The sequence below is a fragment of the Phyllopteryx taeniolatus genome, chromosome 1 (genome assembly GCF_024500385.1).
Source record: "Phyllopteryx taeniolatus isolate TA_2022b chromosome 1, UOR_Ptae_1.2, whole genome shotgun sequence".
Classification (NCBI taxonomy): domain Eukaryota; kingdom Metazoa; phylum Chordata; class Actinopteri; order Syngnathiformes; family Syngnathidae; genus Phyllopteryx; species Phyllopteryx taeniolatus.
The window spans coordinates 19,828,995-19,849,798 of record NC_084502.1 but is presented as its reverse complement, the minus strand read 5'-3'; the positions used below and the strand labels follow the sequence as shown (position 1 = coordinate 19,849,798).

The 20,804-nt window shown below is 41.7% G+C and overlaps 2 protein-coding genes across 5 annotated transcripts in view; both read right to left on the bottom strand.

Moving 5' to 3' along the window:
• The window catches only part of LOC133480670 (proline-rich transmembrane protein 3), a 28,245-nt gene extending 22,574 nt beyond the window's left edge, over nt 1–5,671 (bottom strand). The window contains exon 1 of the mRNA XM_061779120.1: nt 5,353–5,671. The gene's annotated coding sequence lies outside the window, so the exon portion shown is untranslated. The remainder of the gene's footprint in view (nt 1–5,352) is intronic.
• A 1,801-nt stretch (nt 5,672–7,472) lies between these two features.
• On the bottom strand, nt 7,473–20,484 carry ogg1 (8-oxoguanine DNA glycosylase). Of its 4 annotated transcripts, none has more exons than XM_061779095.1 (9): nt 20,244–20,484; nt 18,830–19,194; nt 18,571–18,750; nt 15,637–15,815; nt 15,414–15,561; nt 15,277–15,326; nt 15,119–15,202; nt 9,064–9,186; nt 7,473–8,604 (listed from the first exon to the last, which is right to left on the bottom strand). In XM_061779095.1, the coding sequence occupies exons 1-8, from the start codon at nt 20,363–20,365 to the stop codon at nt 9,178–9,180; spliced, it is 1,137 nt and encodes a 378-aa protein (XP_061635079.1). In that variant the 5' UTR covers nt 20,366–20,484; the 3' UTR covers nt 7,473–8,604; nt 9,064–9,177. The 4 variants fall into 4 exon arrangements, with proteins under 4 accessions (XP_061635079.1, XP_061635089.1, XP_061635070.1 ...); XM_061779105.1 differs by having other exon boundaries at nt 9,111–9,186; XM_061779086.1 differs by lacking the exon at nt 9,064–9,186.
• Between the last annotated feature and the right edge of the window lie 320 nt (nt 20,485–20,804).

Here is a 20,804-nt window from a genome sequence, read left to right as displayed (position 1 = left end):
TAGCACTTTATTTTACATTACAAAAACATATATTGATGACATAATTAAATCGAATGTGAAGAATATACAGTTTGTGCATCACAACAAATGCTCCTTTTGGTTTGTGCAACTTGGCCATCGGGGCCGTATGAAACAGTCAGGCAGACTCAGAGAAGATTTTCACAAATACTCTAAGTGACTCTGTAAACTGCAGTAATATTTGTCATTTCTGCAGAGGATAAAGAATATACACGTGAGTATTGTTTTGTTAACTGTCTACATGGGTTAATGCACCATTTGTGTTTAAATATTTGTTGCGTAAAGCAATATACTGTATGTTTAGTTTGATAGTAAACTTCAACTGTGAGTGGTATAAAATAGCTTGAAGCCTCTTTTTTAACTTAACTGTTCACTATCTTCCAAACTGCTGCTTGTTGTGAACTGATTTGAGTTGAGTCGATTTGCGCCCTATATCTCAATTTTTTGCTCGCCAGTCATAGGAAACCACACCTGGTATCTCGAAAAAACGCTGTACTCTCTCATTTACTTTGTTCTCCATGAAAGCAAACTAAGTAGCTTTGTGTTGTAAAGGTCCCGTATTTTGCCAAAAGAACTTTTTCTAGTATTTGGGATGTAATGTCTCTATGGTGCCTCAGTAAACATGTGAAATATGAATGAAAATCATCCACGCATTCCTGAATTCCAGAAGTTTTTTGCCGAGAGGCCTGAAATCAGGTTATTCGAATTTCTCAAGCTTATCTACATCACTAATGAATTTCTCCGCCTACCTCTCCACAGTGCTGTCAACATAAACGTGTGCTCTCACAAGTGGGTCTTCTACACGGAGGCAACCAATCAGAGGAAAGGCGGAAGTCTTTGCCAAATATGGACAAATTGGATACAAAACTGGGTCAAACAGAAGTAGCTGTCAGAGGAGCCTTTTCTGGACACTCGTATGACAAAACCAATGTGTTTTATTTTATTTTTTTTAAATGAATTTGACAGTTATACTAAATCCATGTTAGAAAGTCACTCTATAGAAGTCTCAATAGCCAAAATATGGAACCTTTAAGCAAAAGGACATTCATGGACACCAACTGAATAAGGAAAACTGATGAACGTTTTTGCCTTCTTTCTGTCATGTTTCAAATCAAACACTAAACCCAGTCATTCCCAAGCACACACATTCCCACATATGCAGTAAGAATGAGTATGTTCAGGTGGCCCCACATTCTCGGTGACGCAGCACAAGTGACCGCACGAGACAGCTGCTAAATCATATCCAACCACCAAACACTGTCAAGAAAAGACACTACCCACATCACAAGTCTTCAAGTGTTGGCCTGTAACAGAGAGTGAACCAAAAATCTCTGTTACAGCTGGATGCAATAAGTGAAGTTCTGTGTGGCAAACATTTGCTATTAAATATTTGTGATATATTTACTTGACTACTTAATGCACATGCTACAGAGCGGTTACAAGCCCTGGGCTTTGTTTAATGCTAAGCGAGCTTGTGCTTTCTTGAGATACTGATCGTGAATAATGTTTCATTTCTCAGTGTTGTGACATTTTAAGATGGTGAGTTCTGGCAATACAGTTTGTTGGAGTCTGCGAGAAGGTATTGAACTACACTGCTCATTTAAAAGCCTCCAAGGTAAGCCAGTATCGTTGTAAAAGTGCATGTAACTCAATACAAAGGCATGGCTGCATGGCTTATCTTCTGTAACACGCTTTACTCAAAAGCCAACTCGTCCATGAGCAGACTGTAGAAGCAAGCTGTAAATCTTTGTTGAACTCCGTTGGAGGAGAGATGAAGCCTTTTTGTCCTGCCAGTGGATCGGGGTGTGTTGTTTTTCTTCTGAATTGAGTTCATCTGGCGGGTTCCGTCTGCTTGACGTCCAGTAGCACATTGGCCCGGTTTCCTCTCACAGCAGGGTATGTTCAAATATTCCTGACTAGGGTACACATGACAAACCTGTGTGTGGCTGTGTTGCAATTGCACACAAACACAACATGCTGCGCACCTGTTGGTGTGAACCAAACACAAAGGCAGCGGTCCACTTGTTGCTAGCTTAAGTATGATGGCTATTTTCACTCTTGGTGTTCTAATGCAGTGCTAATTTCTTGGGTTATTACTTAGACAAATTTGGGTCCTCATTCAGTGTAATGAAAGCCAAGAAGCTGATGGTTAAAATGGAGACTTGAGAAAGATGTGACCAAGAAAACAAACCCATAGCCCTCATTACACTCTCAACTAATATGTTCTTTCTAATCCTTTACTGCTGATACTTTGACAACATGCATCCATGGTCTATTTTCCATTTCATTGGGCTCTCAAAAGAAACGTACACAACCCCTCTTAACTGCACGTGGGCTGTGCGAGGTTTCATTTCCCAATTGCCTGCCCATTTGACCTGGAATTTGTAGCCAAGTAAATTTCAACACCCACCATATGACAAAAACCAATGTGTTTTGACTCATGACTAATGACATGACTAAGTTGGAAACCAACACCCTTCTCAAACTGATATAGTGTAATAGAACAGGATGAGGAAAAACTTACTGCAGGGGCTATTGTAATCATAGCATACCCATCCACCCATTTTCAACACCATTTACGCTGGTTAGGGTCAGGGAGGGCGCTGGAGCCTATCCCAGCTGACCTCGGGGGGAAGGCGGACTACACCCTGAACTGGTCGCCAGTCAGTCGCAAGGCACATAACAGACACGGACAACCATTCGCACTCACATTCACACCATTACTGAGTGGGAACTGAACCCACGCTGCCCGCACCAAAGTCAGGCGAGTGTACCACTACACCATCAGTGACCCCATAGCATACCACAAACACAAAATGGCATGTGCAGTAAGTCCGTATTACACATCACTACCACTTAAACATCACTACCACATGCCCACCCTAAATGCTATGAGAATTATTTGTTTTTATGAATGTTTTAACCTAAATATTCATAATCTGTTTATGTCATGTGTGTGTGTTCCGGGTTTTGTCTTCCCCCCTGTTTCACACACACCTGCTCCTGTGAGCATCTTCACCACCTGTGCCTCGTTCACCCTAATTACCCCTTGTATTTAACCTCGTGTCTCATTCCCTCTCGTTGCCAGTTTGTTGTACCTTGTTTCCACGTCACAGACTCACAGTAAGACTTGACCCTGTTCCGATTATCGACCTTGCCTCTTTGCCTCATGTTTTTGGATACTGTTGCCTTTCTTGGATTGCCTGCCTGTGTACCAACCTATGCCTGTCTATTAAACCTCTCTTTTTGGAAACTCTCCATTTGTTTTGGGGTCGTGCATTTTTGGGTCCTATCCTCTGTTCCGTTCATGACAGTTTAAGAGAAATGTGCTTGATTGTTGCGTCAATCTCCATATGTACAAGTCTGTGAAAAAGGATTTGTCACCTTCTCAAATTCTTTTTATTTATTTATTTGCATTATTTCCCTCGAAAAACTCAGAAGTGGGGGCACTCGTAAGTCAGAGTACCACTGATTATCTATCGATCTAGCTATGTAATTTGTTATATTAATTTATTTCCAAATGTGTTGAATTATGGATCAATCACACCTTGAGGCAATGAAGTGCACTAATGGGCTCCAACAAGCAGAGGTAGTATTGATTAACTCAACTAGTTTTATTGTTTAAAAAATTACTTAAACATCTGTTAGAATGTTTTTTTTTTAATGTTTATATCAATATTAAATGTATATATTCAGTTTTTCGAGTTGCAAGCCGTTGCTTGGTTTTTGTCGCGAACCAAAATTGTAGTTACAAGCCAGCTTCAGGTACGCTGTCGCTCAAGTCAAGTGGGGAAAAAAAAGCCGTTGTTTGAATGGAACAAAGAATCAAACACACGAGTACAAAAATGAAAACACTCACAAGGAGCAGGGTAACACAAACTAAGCTCCTGAGGTCACTCACTAACTACACCCCTTAAAGGCACACAACAAGTGAATGTATTGGACTTTGTGACTTTTAGCTTATCTATAGTATACTTTACAGAACCAGTTATTTACTTCCTCTTTCATTGTTTTTACAATACAGTGCGATTTTTCTCTCAAAGAAATCCAACAAAACATTGTGGTGTTTTTTGGGGGCTGCAACAGATTATTGCAGGGGTGTCAAACTCATTTTTGTCACGAGCCAATTTGTAATTGTGACTGAGACCATATAAATGTTTAATTGGATCATCATATTACCTATACACAACAAACTTGTTTTGAAATTCAGAAATCAAGGATAATAGTTTGTTGAGCTATTGTTCAATTTACAGTAAAAAGGAGTTTCGTATGCCAAAAAAATGCAATAACTCAACATTTATTTTTTTCAATTTTTGGTGCAGGTTTGAGCAAGAATCATGAATCGAGTTGAGACACGATTTGTCATGAGCTATCCTTGTAGTTCCTGTTTTGGAGCTTGGGTGGCGCTTTGCGCCTCGCTCGCCCTCTCTCTCTCCCCTGTAATCAGCACCACCTTGGCAGCGCATCATCTCTGCCTGCATAAAATCCCGGAAACCCTCGCCAGAGTATTACCGTTCACCCGTGCTACACCGGCCTCGTACTTGCACGTAAGCTACACTTTATTCGAATTCCCCGCCTTGCTGACCTCTTTCACCATGCCGCCAAGCATCCACCTGCTCATTTCACCGTCTGCCGCACGCTCCGTCTCGATGACCCGGCATTACGCCTCGAAGGTTCAATTCCCAATTCCTTTTCAATAAACCATTCTCCACAAACTTCTCAGCCTCCGCTTGCTTATGGGTCCAGTCACAACTGATACCTTCGTATCGTGACACGATTTGCTTTCAGGGGCCACATAAAATGATATGGCGGGCCAGTTCTGGCCCCCTGGCCTTGAGTTTGACACCTGGGGGATTATTGCATTTCCATTAAACTCAATAAGGAAAACTGATTTGACATAAGAGTACAGAGTTACGAGCTTGATCATGGAACGAATTACACTTGTAACTCAAGGTGCCACTACATTTACAAAACGGGATTAATCAAAACTAACTAAAAAAAAAAAAAAAAATTGTGGTCAATTGCACATGCCAACTAATATGTAGTTAATTAATTCCTAACCTAAATATTTCATTTGTTTCTACTAGGATGTTATTGTTACATTATTACAATTCTTAGAGGCCCAAGCTACCACACAATGCAATGTGTTCCCCCACCAATACTAAAAGACAGGAAATCACTCAGAAGAGCAAGTGGTAAAATGTTACAGTGTGTACAGTGGTGGGAACTGGACATGAACGACAGTACAATTACGGGCACGACGCTTAGTCACAGTGTACCACTGCGCAAAGGGACGCTGCGCCGCAGAGTCTCCACAATAAATATTTGACCTACCTGCTTGCTCATGCGGCTCCTCGATCTGCGGCACGACGCCGGTTAGGACGTGCGAGCTGCGGGGAAAGTGTCCATAGTCCACCGGTGATTACTGGAGGAAGAGGAGAGTGCACGCTGCTCTGTGCTACTGCGCCCAGCCGGCTCCAGCGTGAGCTAATGAGGACTGGACTAAGCCAGAGAGAGACGCCCCCCTCCTCCCGACCACTGCATCTCTCTCCATATGTCCAACTGTCCAGTGTCAACCTCCCCCTCTCATAGGAGCATAGAGAACGCGATTGCTCACCGTGGAACCCGCAGCCTACACATTACGCAACCTTATCACGATGCTGGCAGGGGCATCGTGACGTCACAGACTCCGAGTTTACAGGGGTACCTTGACAAATGAGTCGTTTATCAAATGAATGTTCCCCATTGAAATGCTACCAATCCCAGCCTCACAACCAGCAAATTTTTGTTTTGAAAACGTTTTGAATGAATAAAGATAGCACTGCGTTGGATAGAGGAGTGGTTCTAAAACGTTTGACACCAAATACCACCAAAAAAGAAACAAACAAAAAGTATCACTGTATGACCGACATAAAAGGTCTCCTGCCATAATTTTTTACATTTTATTTTTTATAATCAATGTCCTTTTAGTCGGAAATGCCCAAAATGTCCTTTTTCAAGCAATTCTAATTAGTCTTTTCTGCCTGGTAATTGAGGCGGTCGGATTTCTCATTAATATGCGACATGTAAATAAGATTTGCTCGGATTTGATCGCTCATCTTCCCCAATTTAAATATGGAAAACCGCTTGGCTCTGATTGGTCGATATGTCTGCTAGCATCTACAAGGTTCGGGTGGCCAAGCAGTCATAGCGACATTTATTAATTGACAAAACTATGTCACACTGTCGGCAATTTGAAATTCACCCGTTTTGAAAGCCTTAAGGTTAGTGTGAAAGGACGGCAATAAGGGTGCGGCCATCCCATATTTAGAAGCGGTGATGCAACAGCCTAGAAGGATGTCGGGAGGCTTTCCTCGCTGAGTGGACCGCAACTCGGCAATATGTATTTGTCATTGTTGGGAAAAGAAAGCCCTAACTTTGCTTATGTTAAGGAGGAGGAGGTGACGCAGCAGCAAAAAATAATAACAATAAAGGTAATGGGAAAAGCCCATACTAATTTCACGGCAGCAACTTGGAGTTCGAACACGTTCGTGACCTTTCTAGTTCCAAGAAGAGCGCTTCGAGGTGTATTCAGGCTGAGCAGGAAGCTTTAAAAGTGAGTTTTAAAGCCTCTTGCAGAGATGTCTCGGTATATTCTTTTTCTATTGGCCCAAGGTTTGGGAAAGTGTGACACCGCAATTATTATGCCTTCCTCCATTTCTCCTTTGTCGTTTAAAGTCCTCCAAAAATAATACTCAGAAATCACTCAGCCAGCCCCGCTCCCACTGGAAACTTTTGACGTCACTGTGTGAGCGCTCCCGAATAAAACATTTTTCAATCCGATGACGCGAGGCTGAGCGTCAGACACTCGCCGTCACGTCAAAATGCGCTGACGACCCCTGAGCGCGCACACAATGAATGGAAAAGTCGAGGGCATCAGTTGCTTTGCCAGGTCTAGTCTGAAAAGGCCTTTATGCCGCTGATTGCCTTTTGCATTCAATCAACGTACCACATAGCGATGTCAAACTTAAACCATGTTACAGGCTCATTTGCACCTATGTTGTGCAAAAAATAAAAAATAAACAGCAGAAAGAATTGATTTCGATGAAAGGGGATCTTAAAAATGTAGTGGTGTAGTAGGCTTAAGTGTTCATGAAAAACAAGGAGCAGGTTAAATTCCTAAAAAGTAGGTATATTTAATATTATTGTAAGCTACTGTAACAGTGCTTTTAAACCTTGGAAAATAAAACACTACTTAAACAATGATTCTTGCAAAAACGTTCAATTAAAAAATGTACCTTAATTTTTTTTAAATAAACACTTCTAAAAGATTAAATGCAAATGTATTGTACTTAAAATTTGAATTTAACTGAACTATAGTTAAGAAATGTTCAATTCAATGTAGATTTACTGCACATAAAAGTTAAATGACAATTGTACCATCCCGAAATAAATGTTCAAAAACCAAACAGCTCTTAAAGATTAAATACCAATCTATTTTATTCAAAAGTAAAATACAAGTGATTTTTTTTTTTAGGGGGGGGGTATCCACTTGCTTTTCTTTAAGTGCTGTGTATTTGGTTGCAAGATGGCGTTTGCATTGCTAGGAAGACCACACACTGAGTACCACTAGGGGGAGCCCACGAACCACTAGTTGTAAACGTATCACACTTTGAAGAGTCACTGGGAAAAAAAGAGAATGTAAAGAAATAAACTGCTTTTCTGAAGTATAATTACTGTACGTTGTACCGAAGGTCACAACAACTGTTTTTGTGTTACGCTAAACATGGTCATTTAAACTGAAATTTAAAAGTTACTTTCCACTGTAAAATGGTTTCCAGTTGACTACCGTTAAACCGTATTAGTAAAAAATTCACGATCCTTCTTGGATCACTACTTCGTAATCCCTGCTAGTCGTTCCTCTCCAGGCTAGCAGCGCAACACCTGCTTAAACAACCATCCAAGGTCGATTGACACCAAAGAACCAAACTCAAGAGGGACACTCGCTATGCGTCTTTTTCAACGAGTCCCCAAATGTAAGAACTGATGCTGGATTGCTGGCATGACGTACACTACCGCAAAAAGCACTTGGTCACTAAATTTGACGCTATGCGCTCTGATAGTAGATAATAGACACCCATTGCCCCTATCGGGAACAGCACTAAGACACTGAACTGCAGCAACGAATCTGAAGCTCGCTCATAACTCAAATTTTGGCTCACAACACAAAGCAAAAAATCTATCAAGCGACAACTCATGACGTGAAAAACTTGTAAATTGGGGCACTCGAAAGTCAAGCTACCACACCTTACTATACGGACATCATCTCACAGCACGAGAACACACTAACTAGGATATTCTGTGTGGTTCCTATAGCTAGTAGCCATAAAGGCATATCTAAATTTTGTATGTGTTGGCAGGTGACGAGCTAGCTGATACTGAATGTGTGCATCACCAGTGGGCAATACGGTGGAATATGAGCTGGCCTCCATCTTACTGCATCATCATGCTGCACCTTGGCCCTGTGCCTGTTCTTCAGCCCCCACCTGCTTGTCTTCTGGAGTGCAATAACACTCCTGTTGGGACATGCTGCTGTCAAGGGAATGGCTGCACACACAATGACAAGCATCCACAATATTAATATACAGCATAGTACACACAGACCTGTCATGTAATTACTTACAGTATATTGTGCAAGTGCTCACCACTGCACTTGCAAGTGGGTCAACACTTGCACAATATAATGATATCCAATACAAGAGCTGTATCAAATATTCTACCTTTATTTTTTTTTCATTATTAATTTACAGAGGTGACAAAAGTACTCCCACTAGGTAGAAGTACAGATACTTCTGTAAACAAAGACTGGTAAACGAAAAAATTCCTTCAGTAAAATAATTTTTTTATATACTGTATATATATATTTTTTTACTGTAAATTATATACAATGCCCCTTCTAATCTTGAACTTAGCCTAACGATAAACTATCTTTGCCAACGTTGTGAACTGACAAACAAAAAAAGCTAAATTGATGAGAACAACTGAAAAATATACAACTTTATCTACATGTGTTTTTTTCTGATGAGCTGGAGACTTTTTCAATGCCAGTATACCCTCAAACTGGACATTGGAGACTTCTGGAGACAATCTTGCGTCTCTCTCTCTCATCTACTAACAGCTTCACGCAGCCTGTGGACAATGCAACAAGGTGTTAATTTAATGTTGAATGTCAATGTAAATGGGGATCTTTTACATTTCAATTGGAAAATAAGATTTTATGTATGTACGTATGTAACCAAAATAGACATAGCTAAAATATTAGACACAGCTAAAATGATGATGCCCTACTTACACCTCTGCAAACTACAATCACAACAGTAAACACATCGTTAAATGGTTGTGGCTGGTGTAGAAGTGGCCTCTTTCCTGGTGACACACGCATAAAGTAGGCAGCCGTTGCTGTCGCTATTTGTGTCCATGCAGCATTGGGTATAATCCTAAAATAACCCGTGCACGACACAGGATTGCCATAATAGCATTACATTGTAACTGAGCCGGCGGCATGGTGACCGACTGGTTAGAGCGTCTGCCTCACAGTTCTGAGGACTGGGGTTCAAATCCCGGCTCCGCCTGTGTGGAGTTTGTATGTTCTCCCCGTGCCTGTGTGGGTTTTCTCCGGGCACTCCGGTTTCCTCCCACATCCCAAAAACATGCATGGTAGGTTAATTGAAGACTCTAAATTGCTCGTACGTGTGAATGTGACTGTGAATGGTTGTTTGTTTATATGTGCCCTGCGATTGGCTGGCAACCAGTTCAGGTTGTACCCCGCCTCCTGCCCGAAGATAGCTGGGATAGGCTCCAGCACGCCCCCAAACCCTTGTGAGGATAAGCGGCTCAGAAAAGGGATGGATGGATGTAACTGAGCCAGCAGGAAACACCAAGAGGAGTTTAAACATGGGAGGCAAGGACTCATCTGTTTTTAATGCACCAAACAAATACATGCTGTGTGGTTCAGATCGGGGGGCAGGCTGTAAGTCAACAATGTCCTGTAGCCTTCCTATCCCCACCAGCGTCACATGTACTCCAATTGTAATGGCACACACCACACTAAGAGTCTTTAATTGGCGTAACGGGCACGTTTTAAGAATGTAGGCCTGTTCTTGCATTGGTTTTCTCCGGGTACTACGGCAAACATACAAACTCCATACAGGAAGGCCGAAGCCTGGATTCGAACCCCCAATCACAGAACTGTGAGGCGGATGTGCGAATATATATATATATATATATATATATATATCTCCATATATCCATCCGCTCTAACCAGTCGTCCACCGTGCCGCCTATATATGTGTGTGTGTGTGTGTGTGTGTGTGTGTATATATATATATATATATACACACACACACTGAACAAAAATATAAACACAACATTTGTTTTTGCTCCCATTTTTCGTGAGCTGGACTCCAAGATCTAAATCTTTTTCTACATACACAAAAGGCCATTTCCCTCAAATATTGTTCACAAATCTGTCTAAATCTGTGTTAGTGAGCATTTCTCCTTTGTCGAGATAATCCATCCCACCTCAGAGGTGTGACATATAAAGATGCAGATTAGACAACATGATTATTGCACAGGTGTGCCATAGGCTGGCCACAATAAAAGGCCACTCTGAAATGTGCAGTTTTATCACACAGCACAATGCCACAGATGTCACAAGTTCTGAGACCTCCAGCATGTTCACTTCCAAGATCGTCTGAAACCAGCCACCCGGACGGCTGCTGCACCGATCGGTTTGCATAACCAAAGAATTTCTGCACAAACTGTCAGAAACCGTCTCAGGGAAGCTCATCTCCATGCTCGTTGTCCTCATCCACGACCATCACCTCATGTTACAGCATGAACATGCACGGCCCCATGTTGCAAGGATCTGTACCCAATTCCTGGAAGCTGAAAACATGCCAGTTCTTGCATGACCAGCATACTCCCCAGACATGTCACCCATTGAGCATGTTTGGGATGCTCTGGATCGACGTATACGACAGCGTGTTCCAGTTCCTGCCAATATCCAGCAACTTCGTACAGCCATTGAAGAGGAGTGGACCAACATTCCACAGGCCACAATCAACAACCTGATCAACTCTATGCGAAGTAGATGTGTTGCACTGTGTGAGGCAAATGGTGGTCACACCAGATGGTTTTCTGACCCCCCCCCCCAGACGCACCCACCCTAACGCACACCTGCGCAATAATCATGCTAATCTAATCAGCATCTTGATATGCCACACCTGTGAGAGGGGATGGATTATCTCAACAAAGGAGAAATGCTCACTAACACAGATTTAGACATATTTGAGAACAATATTTGAGGGAAATGGCCTTTTGTGTATGTAGAAAGAGAGAGAGAGAGCGAGAACTCATCACGGCTGTAATCATGTGCACTGATTATAAGATGTTTACACGAGACCACTATGTAGAGTACTGAACCCATGAAGCGCTTCCTTTTGCTCGAGTGCCTTCAAGAAGAAACCATCCTCAGTCCAAAAAATGAGAATGCATCATCTGAAATAATTTGGTAGACCTGTACAATCTGATATAATCAAATACACGAGTTGTGTAAAAAATCATGCTTTTACAATGATAATAAAGGTCAATTTTGATCACTATTGTCAAAGACGTATTCGTTCACCAGTCTTTATCAGGGATCGTGCAGGTGTATCTAATGATGCATGCAGTGAGTGTACAGTTGATCATATTTGACTGACAGCGCTTCATAATTGAAGGAAATCATTTTCATGCTTTCAAGTAAGCAAAAAGTACTGTAACATAGTATTTTAACTCACTTGCGCTATCTTGTGCCCACATTCACTGTGGATTATGTTTCTACCATCTTTGTCCAAGAATGTGGTGAAGACATTCAACTTAGTCATTTGAATTGTTCTGGGGTACAAGTGATGTGAAATTCAACACTGGAACAGATGGAACTCAGATCATGCAAGGCATTGGGCCTTCATCACTTGCCAACCAAAGCCTTAGCCCTGCCCCTATCAATTGCAAGAAAGTATTCATCTCTGGGAAAAAGGCCTCATTTCACCATTAACATCCAAAATATTCATACGCCAATGTCAGCTTCTCGACTCAAGTCTGTCTTTGTCTATGTGGGTGTCCAGACACCAAAGATTAATCGGCCCAACCCTGGGCCCCGACTTCCATGTGAGGACTGGATCCAGCAGCACTGGAACCACTACGACTTTGACCACATCTAAGGTGAATCAACACATCTCCATATTTTATCTATCTTAGGCAATGTATTACACACACACACTATAATACATCTGTTACTATTCAGCAGTAATAACATTAATTGTTTCAGAAACAGGGTGGATGTGCTTCGACCATTTTGGTGGATCTCAGTGGAGGAAAAGCCCATCGTACCCTTAATCTTTCATGGTAAACCTGTTAATTTCTTAGTTTACACTACATTTTATATGGGCCAATAGACAATTTTCCGGTGACGTCATGCAACTCCGGACACACTCTCGTCTGCCATGTTGGAGGTCAACGCATTGTTTTGTTCCGGTGCTGATTGAGTGTTTGAGTAAATACAGTACATTTGATAGCCAATGTCAAAAAATGGTGAATTACTGTGTGGTGTTTGGCTGCAACGATACAGGTGTGAGGGACAAAGTCTAATTTTAAATCAGGGCGAGATGACGGAATATTTTTCAAGAAAAAGATGGTGTTTGTGGCTTTCACGAATCAGAAGAGCTGAAGTTACATTTTAACGCTTAGCAATATTAGAAAATATGTTACATACTCCACACACTACATACTGTGTCTCGATTTTGAATGTTTGCATTTTATTTCAGTATTTTTAAAGGAGAGTACTGAACTAGCTAGCCTCACTCACTCACCACCCCCGCCCCCACCTCACTATCAAGCATGACAAACCCGTAATGTTACCGGTTTGACGTATATTTTATGAAACGTACACTCAATTAAAAATATAAGGGCCGGAACTGAAATGAGGCTACATTCAGATATCTTGCTAGTAGTTTGAAAACTGCATACCGTTCCTATAAGAGTGCCCCAACTTCAAAGATTTTCAAGCTACGAACAGTTACTTGATGGATTTTTTTGCTTTGTGTTGTGAGCCAAAATCTGAGTCACGAGCGAGCTTCAGATACACCGCTACTCAAGCGGAGTGAAAAAAAATAATAATATTGCAACAGTTGTAGCTGCAGTTCAGTGCCCAAGTGCTGTTAAGAGATAATGATTGGGGTGTCTATCTCTGATCTACAGCATCGCTGGAGCACACAGTGTTGTATGTATTGACTGAATGTTATTTGCAATAGAGTTGTATCTATCAATCTGATGCAAATACTTAAGCGGGGGTTCCCCTCAGAGCCTGCAGCGTTGGAGGACTCAAGTCATTGAACAGATGTAAAGCGAGGGTCCAATGGGAGTTAGGTTGTCTGGTATCAGTCGTTGTGTACGCCGATGTTTCTTGACTGATAAGCTCAAACAGTAGTCAACTGGAAACCGCGTCACAGTGGAAAGTAACTGGCAAGTTATAACAGGAATTTAGAAAAAGAGTAGACAGCTTCAATTAGCACAAATAACGTAACTTGTACACAGGTGTTGTGTAACTTACAGTACAGGGAATACACTTCATAAAAATAGTTTATTTATTTACATTATCTTTTTGTTTTTTATTAGAAACGGGTAACAAAACATGGTGGTGTTTTTTTTTCTTCCCGGGACTGGAACACACAGTGTTTTAATTCATTTCAATGGGGATAATCAATTTGATATAAGAGTAATTTGAGTAACCAGCTCGGTCACGGTATCAGTTAATCTCGTAAATGAAGGTATTATTGTACATTATTTATTGATACAGACAGAAAACTTCCTCTATTTTCTGGCATGGGAAATTGTTACATCCCCTGTTGTTGAGGTAATTCAGCACAGTAAGACAAAGTAGATGAGACGTGCCACAACCAAGGACAAGACACAAGCTGAGATCCATCACTTATATAACGCGGTCTTGCGTGTTAAGTTGTAGCACGTGGCCTTTCCTTTCAAATTCATGTGCCCACCCTCAGCGTACATTCACCAAACCCCCCCTTTTTGTTTCATTTTTGACTCCATTCTCACTCGGCTGCTCCTCTCTTGTCTGACTCTGCCCTAAAGCAGGGCCCCAGCCCGTGTTCAGCTTAAATGGAGTGAGCATGAAAGCTGACTCACATATTCATTAATACACATGGCTGCACACTGCAACATAGTAACAATGCCTCCGACAGAAAATAAACATAACGTAAATGTGCATCCAGGATGCACCTAATTCCCCGCCGAGGGTGGAATACAACTTTGTGTGCCATGAATATGCATTCTGCATATTGTTAATGTGGGAAAGGGGCCAGTGTTTTTGTCACAAAGACCAAAGCAGTGACAAGAGACAACAACAATCCCTGCTGTAAAAAGGCACGCTGACACAGTCAAACCACTGCTGATAAACACTGTCATATCACTGAATTCAATATAAACACATAAATGAGATGCAGGACACCCAATGTTGACATGTTTTGGAAACCAACACAAAAGCTATGGTGTATTAATACCAGGGATACCGACAGAATGCATTTAACTCAGGGAAAAACTGCTACTAATAGACCGGATAAAGCAAATGACCCATATAATCGGTGACACTAACACACAAGGTAATAGTTTCCAGTGCATACTGTCATCTCGTGGCTACTTCTGAGTGTAGTTGAGTTTGTGGGCTTTATGTTTAAGCATAAAATAATCATGTGTGCTATGGAGATGTGATACACTGCATTTATTTAAAAAAAAAAAGTCAGCACAGTGCTAAATTTGTATATTCATTGGGAAAGTCGACAGAAGAGAGATTTCATGAATCATACCCTAAAATTACTCATTTTATAATTGTTTTAACAAACTGGTGGTATCAAATTGTACAATGTAAAAAAGTACGTTATACTACCCGCTCCTCCTTAACAGACACCTTTCCCATCTTTTGAGAAGCAGACTTGGGTTTCCTTTTTTTTACAGTGCCCTTTTTTACAGTGTTAATATTTGGTTTCTTGCATGTTACCATGCTTACACTGTCGGACTCTTTCTTTGCCCTTTTTAGATGTGGGGTTTCTTTCATCTTTTGGAATTTCTTGAGATCGGCACAGAACAACACCTGAATAATGAAAAGACACTCTGTGGTTACAGTGGACAAAATGCATGGAGATGCTCAACAATAGCTGCACTTACAGACTGGGCCCAACCAGCGTAAGGACCCCACAAATTCCTGAAGAAATCCCCTGCGTACAAGTGTTATTAAAAATGAGTGTGGGGAACGCCGTGAGGATACTTCCAAAATATGACGAATGAGACACATGAACACGAACCGATGTCTTTGTGAAGCTTTTCTGTGAGGCTTTTGGGTTCATTGGCAACAGCATATTTATAGTCACGCTTTGCAATTTGCCACACATGCGTGTCGATTGGCACAGCATCTGCCTTATCCAGGGACATCAGACATACACAATCTGCCACCTGAAGGAACACACAAAGTCTAAGTTACATTTTAGATGTTCACTACAGACCACTTCATCATTCATTCTACTGTACCTTAGTGCCCACCCCGGGGAGGCCCCGCAGAGCATCACGGGCCTCCGCATATGGGACACTGCGTAGACCTTCAAGCCATTCGTGACAGTGGTTGTCTAAAATCTGATTTGCACTCTGTTGCAGGAATCGAGCTCTGTATCCAAAACCGAGTTCCCTGAGGCATGCTTCTATATTGTTGTCTGCAATATGGAAAATGCGCATTTGTTTAGATGTGGAACATACAGTATACAGGGACATTGTTAGACATGAGACCACATACAGTGGATATAAAGTCTATATAGCCTTGTTCAAATGCCAAGTTTTTGTGAAAAAGAAAAACAAGACCAAGATAAATTATTTCAAAACCTTTGACACATCAATGTGGTCTACAACTTGTAAAACGTAATTTGAAAATAATAATAATATTTGGGGGGTTGCCATTCCCCATCTATTGATCATATTAGTATTACTTAATTGGTCTTGTGTGTTTTTTCTCTGGGTACTCCAGCTTCCTTCCTTACATGAAAACATGTGCAAAGACTGTGAGCAATTTAGTAATTTAGTCCTAAATCCTTGAGGTACATCTTAAAACTCCTTTTCACCATCTCAGCATGCCGGATTTTTGGGGTGGGGATAAAAAAACGGGGGCGCTATGACGCAAGAAGGGGGGTCATCCATCCCCCACTTCCGCATAGGGCGCCTGTTGCGCCAATCCAACATTACCACAGTGATGTTTGACTCAAGTCCACCAATCAAATGACACAAGGCAGTCACATGACCGTGCACGTACCTTCGGGAGGCAATTAAAATGATTCCATCCATCCATCAGTTTTCAACACCGCTTATCCTGGTTAGGGTCGCGGGACGCTGGAGCCTATCCCAGCTGAGTTCTGGCGAGAGACAGACTACACCCTGAACTGGTCCCCAGTCAGTCACAGGGCACATTCGCACTCACATTCACACCGTCACTGAGTGGGAACTGAACCCACGCCGCCCACACCAAAGTCAGGCGAGTGTACCACTACACCATCAGTGACTCAATTAAAATGACTCATTTTGTGAAAAAAAAAAAAGAAACAGCCGCACGAGTGTGTTTACAGACTCCAAAAAACACCAGCTTTGTCATGCAACTCTTAAATTGTGACTGGCCAAACTTTGATATTTCAGCCCACTTCTAACTTGAGAAAACACCTTGCGGCAAGTTGCAGATGTTTCTATTGTTGTTATGGCAGTGGATATGGCAACATTAGCCCTACCCTATGGTGTCGCACATGCACATACAATCACTAAGTCTGGTCAGCAAACAGCTTCTTCATGAAGTCATTCATGTGAATAAAGCAAATAATGTTTCTGTAGAGCCAAATGCATGTGTTGTTGGTTTTTGGGCAGTTAAATTTTGAAATGGTGGCAGGTGTGTGTCAACTCCCATATATTATTATTTTTGTATTTTATTAGATGTTCACGCTCTGATTAAAAAAAAAAAATACAAAATCTGAAGTTACTCACAAGTTACTCTTTACTTGAGTAGTTTTTTCATTGAGTACTTTCTTACTCAAGCAAATATTTGGATGAATACTTTTTACTTTTACTGGAGTCATATTATTGTATAGTAAGAGCACTCTTACTTGAGTACAATATTTGGCTACTCTACCCACCTCTGGCAATTAACAAAAAATAAAAAAACACACATCTTCCCTGAAGGGTATGTAATGTGTTTTGTGTTATTTGGGCTACAGTCTCTCTGTTGTTTGCCCCTAAACACATCGCGTAGCGAGGCAGCTGCGAACTGGATGGAATCCCACACCCCAGTTTAGGAGCCAGGAGGTAAGGGACATATTTGATAGGCAGCGGAAAGTTTCAAGGTGCAGGTTTTTCAGAGCATTCAGTGACACTCCCACAGCGCCTGGAAGCTGAAAGAACGTCTCAATTATTGACCATTTTGAAGCCTGATTTCACATAATTTGTGATTTTTTTATTCATTCAAATTTGTCTGTCTTGTAAACAATACTCTTCTCTGTGGTGTGTCAATCTAACAACACATTTTTTGGTGAGTTTACTGGGCCTGTAACAACAAATTTTAAAGTTTGAAATCGGAAGTCATGAAAAAGAATAACAACCATATCGTCGATGTTGGGCCGAAATCTTCCTTTGTCCAAATTTGGTCAATTTAATATTTTCCACAAATCGATAAGATTGGTCAGTCCCCACGTGCATGTTTATTTTTATTTTATTTTTTTTACAAATTATTTACCAATATAAAGTTTTGAAAATGGCTTGCTCTCTTTGACGATGCAATGTCCATCCATCCATCCATCCATTTTCTGAGCCGCTTCTCCTCACTAGGGTCGCGGGCGTGCTGGAGCCTATCCCAGCTGTCATCGGGCAGGAGGCGGGGTACACCCTGAACTGGTTGCCAGCCAATCGCAGGGCACATAGGAACAAACAACCATTCGCACTCGCAGTCATGCCTACGGGCAATTTAGAGTCTCCAATTCATGCATGTTTTTGGGATGTGGGAGGAAACCGGAGTACCCGGAGAAAACCCACGCAGGCACGGGGAGAACATGCAAACTCCACACAGGCGGGGCCGGGGATTGAACCCGGGTCCTCAGAACTGTGAGGCTGACGCTCTAACCAGTCGGCCACCGTGCCGCACGATGCAATGTAAATGGCTAAAAAAAAAAACATGCCCTTTTTGGGTTTCCAACACCAGCGATAAATACTATTGATGAAGAAAAAGCTTGTAATATCTGTAAAAAAGTGAAGACAAATTGCAATTTTTTGTATGGATTTTCTGCCAAAATCCATTTAGCAATAAACATAAAGTAGACACACTTGATTTGCTTTAGTAGGCCACAAAAATGTTTTTGGGGTGGGACAGATGCAGTTTGACACCAGTATACTAGCCCAACACAAAGGGTAAAATATTAGCGGGTTACATCAGTTGTACTGCACCTGTTAATGCTAACAAGGAAGGAAAGTCGTAGTACAAGGTTTCATCTAGCTGGCAGAGCAGGTTCCCCCTGGCCTGACACAACCTCTCCACCATGCCTTGGATGCGAGAAATATGGTTGTTGGAGGTGCAAATGAAAGAAAAGAGGCATTCAGTGGGGTCCTGGCGGAGCAATCGCACACCTGTGGAAAGAATATACAAAGCAGATTGAATGTGAGTCAGTAGTTGTTGATAGGTGATACCATGCAAGCATACACTGACCGGTGAAGATGTCTGCAATTTGCTTGAAGTGGGGGTCTGCTGCTCCCCATTTCCTGTACAGAGCCCTCAGATTCACATTCAGCTGGAAGTAATCTCTCAGCGTGGCTTCGTCCTCGTTATCATGCTGGAGGTTTACGGCCACTTCCTCCTTCTCCTCTTCCTTCTTCATGGCTTCTTCACATTTCATCTGTGCCTTGCTTTTCTCATTGAGGAAAACACCACACTTCCCAGCCCCAACTTCTCCATGCACGTGTCTGCCCTTGTGTTTGTAAACGTGGTACCACAAAGTGTCATCTGTCTGAGTAAGAGTCCACACTCGTCCTCCCATCACTCCAGTCCAGTGTCCGTCTCCGGTCTCTCTCCAGCTGTGGGAAAATATACAGTATGAGCGTTATTAAAATAATTAAGTGATTCCGACAAAGCACAAAGGTTGAAGGTAGACTGCCAGAGCTTTGTGCTTATGAGAACATTGCTGCAAAGGGTGGATTTCTTACAAGCAGTAATTGTGCAGTTGTACAATGCAAGAGGTGACTGCAGCAAATATTCAGTGACTTAGTCGTGAAGATAATTCGGGAAGTCTTGATTAAAATCAGAATGGATGGTTTTATACAAAACTACCAGTTAAGTTGTGACACGATGGGTGAGTGGTTACTGGTTAGCACATCTGCCTCACATTTCTGAGGTTGGGGGTTGAATGCAGGCTGTGTGGGGTTCACGTTCTCCCCGGGCTTGCATGGGGTTTCTCTGGGTCGTCCAGCTACCTCCAGCATTCCAAACACATGCACGTTACGTTCACTTAAGACTCTCAATTGACCATTGGAATTTCAAAATTCAATAATCCAATAAAGATTTGCACCTGGGCCTTATCCTTAAAATATCAATGTGAGTGGTTTATTTTTTCTTTTAGTCCTTGTACTTATTTTTCCTGCGTACTTCAGCTTAGGTACTTTTTAATGTGTGAGCCCTGTCAAAGATAATTTTCTGTCACCCTTCGGTATCAGAAAAATAAAGTTTCTATCTTCTAGCTATCTGTGGATGTGAATATGAATGCTTGTTTGTCTTAATGTGTCCTGCGATTGGCTAGAGGCCAGTCCAGGTTGTACCCCGCTTCTCCGTCAGCTGGGATAGGCTCCATTTCACCCGCAACCCAAATGAGAATATGCGGTCAAGAAATAGGATGGATGGATACAAATAATGCACAAAATCTTTGTTCAATCTATCTATGCCAGCGATATGTAACAGGCAGAACAATTCGATGCTCTTCCACTAGATGGCAGAAGGTGCATAATTAACCTGTGTATCCACTTTGTTGGGGCATTTTATTTTTTTATTTTTTACATCGTATGCAGTGAGAATTTGCTATTATAAAATACAGTGTGTGTGTGTGTGTGTGTGTCAGTCTAGTCTGACATACCGGAACGACTGCCCACAAGCAAGCGTGAGATCCAGTCGCAGCTCTGACTTCTCACAAGGCAACGCTCTCCACGTATTTACTCCAGATGACAGAACTGCATGGGTTGCCATAACTTTACGCATTTGGTGCCATGCGTGGATGCATCTAATAGCGTATCAGGATGAAAGGAACCAATGGCTGCTTTTTGTCGCCCTTGTTTACAGTCAGGCTGCCGGCGGAACTTCGATGACGCCAGACCGGAAGTGGTAACCCTAACCCGACCCCCTGCCCCCCAAAAAATCTGAAATTAAAAACGACCACATCGAAAAAGACACGTCGCAAATGTGTTTTCAACATTCCATTACTATGAATACATTTTTAAGGTAATGAGTTTGGGGTAAAGCCCATTAAAAAAATGTCCAAATTGAAACAATATTCATTCTAGTGTTATATCAGAGGCGACTCATTATAAAATGACTACAGTGTTAATCTACTTGATATGTTTTATTGGCCTCGACGTGTTTTCATGCTTGTAAAGGCAAGCATTGTTTAATCGTTAAATAAACAGAATAATAATCATAA